The 12,127-nt window shown below is 45.2% G+C and overlaps 1 protein-coding gene across 1 annotated transcript; it reads left to right on the top strand.

The window, feature by feature from the left end:
• The first annotated feature begins 9,214 nt into the window (after positions 1-9,214).
• Positions 9,215-11,863, top strand: LOC117693808 (IQ domain-containing protein F5-like). Its single transcript, XM_076917366.1, has 3 exons — positions 9,215-9,740; positions 9,901-10,014; positions 11,396-11,863. Exons 1-3 carry the CDS (start codon positions 9,723-9,725, stop codon positions 11,834-11,836), a joined length of 573 nt encoding a protein of 190 aa, XP_076773481.1. The 5' UTR covers positions 9,215-9,722; the 3' UTR covers positions 11,837-11,863.
• Positions 11,864-12,127: the final 264 nt, after the last annotated feature.

Below are 12,127 nucleotides of genomic sequence, written 5' to 3'. Positions count from 1 at the left end.
CTTTCCTAACGAATCTCTTGTGTGAGGTTTGTTGTATGATGTGCCTTTGTGTTATTAATTGACTCCCGACTTCCAGGATACCTTTCCCTTCAGAGCTGTAAAGCTTCCACTGGGGAAACTTGTTGGGAAATACTGCTACTTAAGGTCAAAGACTATCATGTTCGAATAACTCCTCTGAGCTTGGCTCAAAATGGAGGACTCCCTTTTTCCAGCAGAGCTTCCCATTCTCTGACTTTGTTGAGGGAGCTGGACCCCTACCTGAGGAAGGTCTCATAGCTTTTGGCAAACCTACAAGTTCAACTTCCTCTTTTCACCAATAAGAACCTGACCAGCAAGCACCTGGGATTCCTGGAATGCTTCTTCATACAAATGAGGTATTCTCAGTACATTAAGCTCCAACCAGTGATTTTATGTTCACCCTAAAAACTCCTTACCACTCTCCAAGGTTAATATATAACCTCTGGTCACCCCAAATAAAGTGTATGCACACCAGCTGTTTCACTGAAGAGCATCTAAGAGAGCTGTTTCATTGATTCTCTTCTTTAAAATCTTCAGAGAAGGCCTTTCCTCCCCCAAGCCCCCAGTCCCAGCTAGACCAGAATCCAGCTTGGTGTGCAGCAGTGCCTGGATGCCCTGAAGGAGGAAAAGAAAGATGTGGAACCACAGCTGGTTCCCAAAACACATACCACAGAAACATTTTCCTTCGATGCTGCAACACTTGTATTGGGGAAACCTTTCCCCTCCGATTTATAACACTCACTTCTTCGACTGAGTCTCCCTACACTTCTCCACACCTGATAGGCTCAGTGAGCATGGCTTAATCTGCTCAGACCTTTCACCCAGGACCAAAGGAGAACATGGATTTTTCTCTCCCCTACTGCACCTGCTCCCTGGGTGAGAGTGGTCTGTGGATGGAGTTGTAGATGTTGCCTCCCATTCACCATACCTGCTGGTTGGAGGAGTTCCCAATGGGGCAAACCAGCTCCACCTAGAATAGTTTTCTGCTGGAAGGAAATGTACTCTTGTTAGTCTAGGAGTATAATTGCCCAGCTCTGGGGAAGGCTTAATCAACCTCACCAGTATTGTTCTATCATGGATGTCTTCTGTGACCAGATTCTCAGGCTTTAAGGCCCTCCAGAAGCTCCTTAGCATACAATCTAGCTAGCTCTCAGTTCTTTCCTTAGAAACTCCTACTCAACATAAATCCTGCCATATTTTCTTCTGTAGAAGAAAATTCTCAGAACTGAGTAAAATCTGCTTCATTATTTTTTTTGCCATACACCAAAAGAAATTTTTTAAGTACTGTTGATGTTCTGTTGACACAATCTTAGACATATCTGTGAAGAGGGAATCTTAACTGAAATAATGCCTTCATAAGATTGGCCTGTGGGCAAGTCTGTGAAGTATTGTCTTTATTGATGATTGATCTAAGAGGACCCAGTCCACCCTCTGCAGGTGGCCCTGGGTTGTACAAGAAAGAAAGATGAACAAGCCATAAAGAACAAGCAACTAAACAGTAATCCTTCATGGCTTCTGCTTTGGAGAAGTTCCTGCTCTGACTTTCCTCAGTGGTAATGTGTAATTTGAAAGGCATTAGATGAAATAAACCTCTTCCTCTCTAAGTTGCTTTTGGTCATGGTGTTTTGTCATGGTAAAAGAACCTGAGCTAAAACAGAAATTGGTACCAGAAGTGGGATGTTGCTGCAAGAGACCCAACCATGCTGTCTTTTGAGGAAAGTGGAAAACTTCAAAACTTTAGAAAAGTGTTTGAACTTGTTCTACACAGAGGCTCATGGGACATCCTAGTAGAGGCTTAGAAAACATTGCTAAGAGAAATGTGGACAGTGGAGGCCCAGCTCAAGAAGTTTTTGGAGGAACTACATTAGCAGAGGACCGTTTCTGTGATAACTGGCTGATTTCTGTTCCAGTCCTAATGATTTGCCTGATTTCTTTGGTGAAGATTTCAAGACCATCTAATATTGAGTCTGTCGTGTAGTTATTAATATTCATACTTAGACAGGAAAAGAGCAAATGAAAAAAATATAAAAATGTACCTTTTGAAGAAAAGAAAGAGCACAAGTAAAACTTAATGTTGCAGCCGAGATTTGCGCTCAAAGAGATTAAGCAGAGGCATGATCTGTATTATGATAAAGAATATTCTTAGAGCAAGACCCCTTCTAGCTAAGCTGCCAGCTCCTGAAAAGGCCTAAGGAATTTTCTACTCCTAGAAAGAAACAACAAACAAAAGTTGCTGCAAATGTGATTCAAGGACCCAGGCCCTATCCCAAGTTGGCAGCCAAAGTTGGTAATGTTGTCCATGTGACAAGGAGTCAAGGATAAAGGGGTCATCGAATCTAATGCAGTTTCAGAGCACAACTAAGGACAGGCAGTGTGTGATAGAATAGTCTCTTCATGAGGGCCCTGAGAAGGCAAGAGGGTCTGAGGGGTCACTATATGAGGCTGTGGAGGTAAAGCCTGCATTGCATTGGAGACCCCAAGACATTGGACATGCCATGGGCATGAGGTAGCTGCCAAAGAGAGCTACACAAAGGAGAGTCAGACCAAAGAGTCAGAATAAAGAAATGTATGTTGCAAGCAGCAAAGTTAGTAGTGTGGGGCTATCTAAGCCCACTGACATCAGACACAGAGCTACAACTTGGCCTTTGCCCTGCTAGGGTTTGGTCTTGCTTTGGTGTTAGTCTCAAACACAGGACTAATGGCTAACCAGAGGTGTCTATTAACTTATCAAAGTGGACTCTACCCACTAGATTCTCCCAGCATTCTTCAGTCCCTACGTGTTATAGTGCCCTCCTGGCTGGCATAACTCGCTCCTTATGCTGAACTAACTCTACTGCCCAGGAGCTGGGCTACCCCTCCCCATATAACCTGGCTAATTTGGCCAAATATGCTCTTTTTTACCTCTTGGCCTCTCAGGTACCATTCTTGGGCTTTGAGCTCTCAACCCCCTCCTATCCTCTGTCTCTTTACAGGGTCCAGCTTGGTCTGCTGGCCCTGTCCACCCTATGCTTCCATATGTCTCTACCCTTGCCTCTAACTGTGTTTTTCTTCATATCTGTAATAAAAACCTCAACCCCTTAGAAGCAATCATGTCTTCCTTTTATTTCTTTTTCTCATTCACTTTGGTCCAGTATTTCCTCACTTGCTCCGTTCTTTTGAAATAGAGGTGCATATTCTGTGCCATTCATTACATGTTGAAAGTATGTCATTAGCTTTTTGTGGTTTTGCAAGAACTTGCCATCCAGAGATTGCCTTGATTCTTTGCGCTTCTAAACTGTGTTGAGACTGTGAAGGATTATGAAGACTTTTGCAGGTGGACTAAATACATTTTACATTGTAGCATGATGGGACCCAGGGAGAATGGGAGGGAATGTGGTGGTTTGAATGAAAGTGCCCCTCCCTGCCACAGTCTCTGACCTTTGGATGCTTGGTCCTTAATTGGTGGCACTGCTTGGGAGGTTTAGGAGGTGTGGCTTGCGTTTATCACTGAGGGTGGGCTTCCTCTGCTGCCCTAATTGAGGTTGGAGACACGACCTCAGGAACATCGTTCACTGTCACTCTTCCAGCCGTGACGGTGATGGATCCTATTCCTCTGGAAGTGTTGGGGTCTGGGGATTGCCACACAAACCACTCAGACCCCGATCTCAGTCAAACAAGGATGGTTTATTGAATACCACACCCCAAGACTGATCTATCAGGGCCTTATGTCAGACTCGAGACTGACTGTGACATGGAGTCAAGATCCTTAGAGCTTTTTGAGCCTAACATCTACAAACATCCGTGCCAAGTTATTCCACCAATCAGGATTTAGGGATGGGGATTTCATTAGGAACGTGTCTTTGTTGTACTTTCATTCTGTTTCCATTGGTTGGAGTATTCAGCTGTGGCAGGGAACTTGCCTTGTCTAACATTCGTGTCTTAACTTGTCAACCAGAATGGGACTTGCCTAACATTCATGTATTAACTTGGCAATCAGTATGTCAGTTACCCAAGTGCATGTCTCTTTCTGCCAAGCAGGATGTCAGTTCCCAGGGAGGTCTTAGGAACTTGAACTTTACTCGACCCCTTCTCAAAATGGAAGTCTTATTCCAAATAGTTTCTTATATTGGTACAGGTGTCTCTCTTGTGTTGGGGTCCATCCCAGGGGCAGCTTACAAAAGTAAGTACCACAAAAGCTTATACACAGGTGCAGGAAGTGCTGCTGGGTAGTTGGTTCAGGTCCAAACTTATTGTGGGTAACTATACAAAGCAGTTCTACTGCCTTCTATCATGATTGGTTTCCAAGGGCACAGGACATAAGAGAATATGTAGTCAACTTGGCATGAGAAAGTTTCCTAATAACCATAGGAACACATATGACAAAGTTTCCTTACAATATTAGTAACAGGACAAAATGGAAAGCTAGACAGGTAACAATTACGTAGGCCTTAACACTTTACTAGGACCCACACACCTACATAACCGTTTCATCCTATTAATGGCCATGGTGCCCCGGCCCGCGGGGATTCGACAAGACCTTAGGGAAGGGGGCGAATGAATGAAAGGACAAGAGACACAAAGAATGAGAGCAAGTCTGGGTTCTGATCAAGCTCTGAAACTTTAATTTTGGGGGCAGGTTATAAAGACACAGCAAACCGGGAAGTTTGGGCGAGGGTCATTGTTTAGGGCTATCTTACTATGGAATCCTTACTGTCTAAGACCTTCCCAGTGTCATAATCTTATCACCCTAGACCATCCCACTGTCATAATCAGCTCCAAGAAAATGCCAGATGTTCTTTAGGTTCCTGGGACCTGAGACCTGTGAACGTCCTTTTTTAACCTTGTACTGACTAGACTTTCTAAAACAGCAGGTAATTTCCCGAGTTTGGCTCCCGGCACCATGGCATTTCATCACAGCAATAAGAAAGTACAGTAATAATACAGTCGCTCTCTCTAGGGAGATGTGTCTGGCTTTGGGAAACATGGAAAAGTCTGGTGCCTAGTGACAACTTGGCTCAGGAATGCCTCTGCCCAGGAGACCATATATTCCCGACAGCTCAGTCCACAGAAATAGGAGAACCCAGGGTTCCAGAGTTGGTCACATGTATGCCCCTCTGAAAGGAAGTATGGCAGAGATGATTTCCTGCCATTGATGAGAGGGTCTGAGAGAGATTCTTTAGGAAAACCAGAGTGAGCCTGTCAGCCAACTGAGCCACTCTGACTGAAAACAGAGAGAGCCAGACATAATTTGAGATGCTGGAATTGTGAAGAAGAGGTAAAGCTAATAGTTGCCTCCAGGGGAGTAAGTCAGACTCTCAGCAGCAACAGCAGAGCAGAGAGTGAGGACCAGTATCCCAACTTCATGGAGAAATCTCCTTTTAAGCATAGAATTATAAAATCGCCCCAAATGTTATCTATTGTGAAGGGAAAATGAAGGACTGTGTTTTATGTGCAAAGACCCAGCAAGTTTCCAGTACAGCCTCCAAGTACTCACCGGGCAATGGGCTCTAGAACGGTGACAGGCCTCAGGGAAAAGCAATACAAGAAGCAGCTGTGGTTTTCCCCATTTGTGCTGCTATAGAAAAAAAATCATACAAAGGATCTTTCATGAAGACTACCTGCTTGGGAGATGGCTCCGTATATGTGAACAAGGACATGGGTTCGATCCCTATAACCCATGTTAAAAAGCTGAGCACACACACATTAAAAAGAACACCAAGTTGAGAGGGGAAGGAGGTGGGGGTGGATCTTAGAGGAGTTAGGAGAGGAGTGGAAGGTGAATATGTTCAAAGCACACTGTGTACACTTATCAAAGAGTAATTTATTTTTAAAGCCGGGTGGACTGACATGCACTTGGAATACTGGGGAAATGGAGTCAGGTGGATCCCTGAGGCTCACCAGCCAGGTAGACAACCCTGATTTACAAACTATAGACCAGTGGTTCTTAACCTCTGGATTGAGGCCCCTTTGGCAAACCTTCTTGAATGGAAAGAAAAAAAGAAAGAAAGAGAGAGGGGGGGAAGGAGGGGAGGGAAAAGGAAAGGCACATGACTGGTCCTAGGTGTGGTGGAGGAGAAAGTTTATTGTAGATAAAAGAGAGCATAGTCAGAGGCAGGGACATCTGGGAGAGTCCAGAGCGAACATGACCCTGAGCCGTTCGAAGAGGGGAAAGGAAAGGGAAAGAGAGAACCGGGTGAATCAACCAGAAGATCCAAAAGATGGTAAACAAAATGGATCAGGTAACCAAAATGGTTGGGTTATATAGGGAAGGACAGCCCAGCCCCTGGGTTGGAAGATCTAGGATAGGGGGCAGGGTATGCCAGCCAGGAGGGCCTTTTAACAGATAGGGGCTGAGGGATGCAGGGAGAACCAGGAGGCCAAGTCTGCTTTGATATGTTAAGGAGGCACCTCAGCCATTTAGCTTGAGCCAAGTATAGTTAATCAGCAAAACTCTCCCAGATTCTCCAGAGCCTTAACCAATCATAAAAACACCAGTATCCCTGGAGCAAGAGCCAACTAATCACGGGAAAGAAAGGTAAGAGTCACCTACTCCTACCCTAACAAGCTTTAAATTGACTCCATAAAGTTCACACCTCTGTCTTCCTTCCTGTGTGTAGTGGACCCCTGCATTCGGGTTCTCTGCAGAATAAATGCTCTTTGCTATTTGAGTCTGGTGTATCAGTCTTCGTGAATCACGGACCCTTACATAAGCTGTATTAGAACTGGCCAGTTGGCTATCTCTCCCAAAGATGGGATTTCAGATAGCAGCCCCTCACTGGCTTTTGAGGTCCTTTTTATGAGGAAGGGTTAGGGTTGATAGAAAACAATTGTCAAAATAAGTGGTTGTTAGCACCTAGACAGGAGAGTAGGAACTTGGGGCTCAAGGCTCCCTGTGGGGTAGGTGAGTGCGAGAATGCATCATCAAGGTGTCTGGGAAGACACATTTTCATAGGGCAAAAGGACAGTCGTTTAAGACAGGATTTCAGCAGGGCGGAGGTGTGGGCATACATCATGGGTCACAAGTTCAGCAAAGGTTGAAAAACACGGTTTGCAGGATACATTGGGCTGAGGAAACAGAAACTTATTCTTGTAAGGTATGAAGTCTTAGTTACAATGTATGACATGTGGGCCCTTAACAACAATGTGGCCCCTGTTGTGGTTTCAAAGTGCATATAACATACCAAATTTAAAACGAGATAAAACAAACTATAAGAGCCAACATAAGGAAGCAGTAAAGGACAATCTCCCAAAGACCCCACCTGCCCGGCATGGTAGGGCCCATCTTTACTCCTGGCACTTGGAAGGTGAAGTGCAGAGATTTTGAGTTCACTCTGATCCACATGGCATAGCCAGCCCCAGGCCATCCAAAGTTGCATAGTGAGACCCTGACTCAAAAAAAGAAAAAGGAAGAAAGAAAAGAAAGAAAGAGAGAGAGAGAGAGAGAGAGAGAGAGAGAGAGAGAGAAAGAGAGAGAGAGAGAAGGAAAGAAAGAAAGAAGAGAAAGAAGAGAAAGACAGAGACGGGGGGGGGAAGGAAGGAAGGAAAGAGAAGGGGCTGGAGCGATAGCTAGGTGGTTAAGAGCTGTGGCTTCTTTTCCAGAGGACCTCAGTCCCCACACGGCAGCTCACAACTGTCTGTAAGTCAAGTTCCCTAGGATCCAACACCCTCACACAGACACAATAATGCATAGAAAAAAATAAGAATAAACAAATCATTGAAAGAACGAAGAAGGAAACGGCCTTCTGGCTGGAAAGACAGCTCAGTGAGTAAAGGCACTGCCCGGCAAACATGGTAACATAGAGGCCAGACCTAGGATCCACGTGGAAAGACAGAGCTGGCTCCTGCAAGTTGTCCTCTGACCACCACATGCGTACCACAGCACACACGTGCACAAACACTCCACATACTTACACACTTACCACACACACATACACATAGACATAAAAGTACTTAATGCACAGGTTGATTAAGTGTCCAGTTCAACCAGACCTTCAAAGAGCTAAAACCAGCCTTGGGTGTCGGCAAGAATCCTCCACTGTTTCTGAGACAGGGTCGCGCTATGTAACCCTCAGCTGGCCCAGAACTCACTGCCTTTACCTCTTGAATGTGAGGATTAAGAGCCTGTGCCACCCTGCTCTGCCATAGCCCTCCCCCTTTATAGTGATTTACATAACACATACACATAAGCACAGATATATTGTCCTTTAATTTGGCTTGTTTGACCGGCGCTCTTCCACAACAGGGCAGAGGCAAGTTCTCTTTGCAGCTTCAGGAAGCACTTGATTTGATGAGTCACCACACTCCTGACCAACTCGGACATACAGCCTGCTGCTCTGAGCTTCCTTGTGCTATCGGCAGGCATTCCCTTTATATCCTTATTCTGGCTGTGGTCTGATTTCTCCTGCCTGTGGATTAGACTTATCATTTTATACGCAAGGAGTCATTTGGCAGGTAATCTTTTACATTGGGTTCATTTAGCACACTGTATTACTGCCTGTCTGCTCGGTGCCACTTATAGAGATTATGTAGTCATCTAGACTGGTAGACAGTTGTGTTGCTTCCTCTTCTGATTTGATCAAAATAAAACTGCCATGGACATCTGTGCGCATGCTTTTTTTCCTCACTGTGGGTTGGGGGGGGGTGCACACTATAGTGCGTGTGCAGATGTCACAGAACTACTTTATAGACTCATTTCTCTCCTTCCACCTTGTCATGGGATCTGGGGATTGAACCTGGATCCTTGGACTTGTGTGACAAGCACCTGGCACTCTGAGACATCTTGCCAGCCTCTGTGTGTGTGTGTGTGTGTGTGTGTGTGATTTTAAGACAGTGTCTGCTATACCCAAGATAGCCTCAAATTTGGTATATGTTGCTGTTTCTGAGACTGAATAGCCTTGAACTTCTTATCCTGTCTCTACCTCCGGAGTGCTGACATCACAGGTGTGTATGTACACCCACATTCAGTATACACAATGCTGGGTATTGACCCAGGGCTTCCTGCCTGCTAGGCAGGCACTGTATGATCTACACTACAAACAGCCTGTGCATACATGCTGTAAAGATACATTTTCATTTTTCATCTGCACCCAGGAGTGGGACTTTGAGTTATAGGGTGAATACATATTTGGCATTATTGAAAACTGCCAAACATCTTGCACTGTAGTTAGAGTCACACTTCTGCCAAAAGGATGGGAGAGCTGATATTACTTCCTGTCTCCACCCCATTCAAGGCCATGCATGTTTCTTTTCTCATTTCTCTAGGACAGACATATTTTCAGGAGCCATTCATGAATCTCCTCCCGCAAAGCATCTGCTGTATATTTTGCCAAAAGATCATTACTAGACCTGTGTGACTGAGCCGAGATCCATAGGTTGAAATCCCTGCTGATATGTCAGACTGCTAATTTTAATCATTTCCACCAAATCAAAATACATTTTCCATTTTTATTCAAATGAGCCAGTGTTGCTTGTACTTTGATCTTATAGCCCAACTTCAGGAATTTCTGGAGGCATGAATGGGCCCCTACTCAACTCTTAGAAGCCATGCTGATTCCTGCATCACAGATGGCCTTATGACATCATCACGGACTCCCTTCCCACACTCTTCTTGCCAGCCTTGGGGCTGGAGGAGTATAGACCTGAGATGATGACTCCATCATAACCCCAGCCATGGGGGAATTTAAGGGATTGCAGATCTGGGAGATTTGAACCATCTGTCTCCAAACATGGGCTGTCTCTATAGTGTAAGATATAGGCTATAGAAGGTGGATTTCCAGGTGACAGAGATAAGTCTGGTGTCTAGGGATACTGGGCAGCTGAGGAGACTGGGCATGTGCTAAAACGGGTATATTATTGTTCAATGAATAACCCACTCACAGATTTCTCCTTTAATTCTGGTTATAGAAGGGGAATGTTCGCTTTAACAAAAATGATGAGATCTATGACATAAAAGAAACAGGGAAACAACAGCAAGAGGAAAAGAAAAAAAAAAAGCTCAAACCTTCAATCTCTTCAAAGGTGGGTCGTACAAGGCCCTCGAGGTTAGAGGTAACCCCTGATCTGCCACGTCTCTGACCTATGTCCCCCAGACTTACCGTGGTTTTTCTCCATGTCCCACAACATAGAACGGTCATGAAATGCGTGCTCTCCAAACATTCGTGTGAGCAAAAGGTTGGGTTGCTGTCTCTTAGTACAATGATCAAAACCTAACAGAACAGCCTCCCTCTCAAAAGCTGGGGTGATAGGGGGTCACTTTTCTTGAACGGCCTTCTTACAGTTACCTTCTCAGCCTGAGACATGACTGGCGTGGGGAGAAGCCACCCCAGACAGAGCAGTGTCATGCATAGCCTGGAGTAGGGTGTGAGATCTGTGTCTGGGGAACATGTCTAAGCAGAACTCTTACATCCAGGATCATGTAAGGGTGTGGGTATGTGCATACACGCATGTGTGCATGTGTCATTGTGTGAACTAAAAAGGTTTAAAGTTTGGGAAGTGAGGAATAGGTGAGGTCAGGACCCTAAGTTGTATGAGGAAAGAAATTTAATATTAGGACATATCAGGGGTCCGGGGCGTTGTGTAGCAGGTGGCAGACTGAGGTAGAGGAGGAAAAGACAGTAAAGAATGCAGATTTACTGGAAGTTCCTGCTAGGAAGCCTTGGTCTCATTATGTGGTCCTCTGCCCAAAAAGATCCTATAAACTACCAGGTTCTTGCTCTAAATTGGCCAACCAAGTTCATAGACACCTAGGAGAGGGGCTAGAGAGATAGCTTAGTGGTTAAGAGCACTGGCTGCCCTTCTGGAGGACCGGGTTCAGTTTCCAACAGCCCCATGGCAGTTCACAGCTATCTGTAACTCTATTTTCAGGTGTCTTGATGCCCTTTTTCTGACTTCTGAGGACACTAGACACACACACACACAGTGCAAATATACATGAAGGCTCAACACCGTACAGATAATTAAAAAAAAAAAAAAAACCGCTACAAGACTGAATGTACCACATTCTATAAATGGGGACATAGGGACTCAGAGGTTGAGGTGATGTTTGTTTACTAACTGACCTGGAACAGAAAGGAGAGCAGAGATAGTCTGTCTTTCTGCTTCTATGGCTTATCCTGCTGTCCTCAAATCAACTTGAGAGGAAGCCATGGTTAGTGACATAGGATCAGGGCATTTTCTGAGAATATATCTTCATACTTTTTTATGCAAATTATATAATATGCTCTGCTCACATTCTCCCTCTTATTCTCTCTCACCAATTCCCTTCTCTCTTTCTCTCTCTTTCTCTGTGTCTGTGTGTGTCACTGCATGAAGAGGGATTTGTTCACACAATTAAAAGTAACTTACCCTTGGCTGCACCCCTGAAAACTAAAGCCATTCCTCACCTTACACCCCACTACAGCCATTCCCACGGTACCTACCAAAAAAAGCACAGAATGCCAGAAAGATACAGGCCTGGTGGCGAGGCACCCTGGTGAGACGCACACTGCTGAGGGCCGCCCTCAGTGCATGGATCATTCAATGCTGGTGGAGGAAGATACTGGCCAAAAGACAGGAAAAGAATCGACTGATGCTCCTGCACTGGATGGCACAAGAAACAAGGGCCTGCGTCCTTATTCAGTCGTGGGTCCGGATGTTGAGAATCCGCCAGTATTATTGCAGGTTGTGCTACGCCACCCGTGTCATCCAGATGTCATGGCGCTGGTATAACTGCCATACCCGTGGCTTTTTCCAGGGCACCTATGAACTTGAAGGACGCAAACTACGTCTACAGCTTGACATCTTTCTGGGATCATATGTTTGTCGTATATCAGACTGCATACCCTTGCCAATAAAGAACTGATCAGGTCTTCTAATACACGAAACTGGGTCTTTGTCTGTCCAGCAGCAAGTCTCCGCAGTGGCTGCAGACACACAGTACCACACAAACTTGCTCTGGTGACAGCAGCAGCATGTGTTTGAACTCTCAGGGGCAGAGCATGTGAGAGCCCTGGGACACACAGTGCCTGCATGGCTGGAGAGTTAGGGATAAGAGTCATCAGAAACACTGCCAAATGCCCACTCCCCGTAACTGTTCAATATCCCATTCTTTCCTCTTCATCCTCTTAAGGTCTCTCTCCACCTGCTTAGAACA

The sequence above is a fragment of the Arvicanthis niloticus genome, chromosome 21 (genome assembly GCF_011762505.2).
Source record: "Arvicanthis niloticus isolate mArvNil1 chromosome 21, mArvNil1.pat.X, whole genome shotgun sequence".
In the NCBI taxonomy this organism is placed as follows: Eukaryota; Metazoa; Chordata; class Mammalia; order Rodentia; family Muridae; genus Arvicanthis; species Arvicanthis niloticus.
Note: the sequence above shows the minus strand (reverse complement) of the source record. Positions and strands in the feature narration are given on the sequence as shown.

Coding starts and splice junctions, on each gene's coding strand:
- LOC117693808 (XM_076917366.1), top strand. Junction 10,015..11,395: donor AACCTTCAATCTCTTCAAAG/GTGGGTCGTACA, acceptor ACCCCACTACAG/CCATTCCCACGGTACCTACC.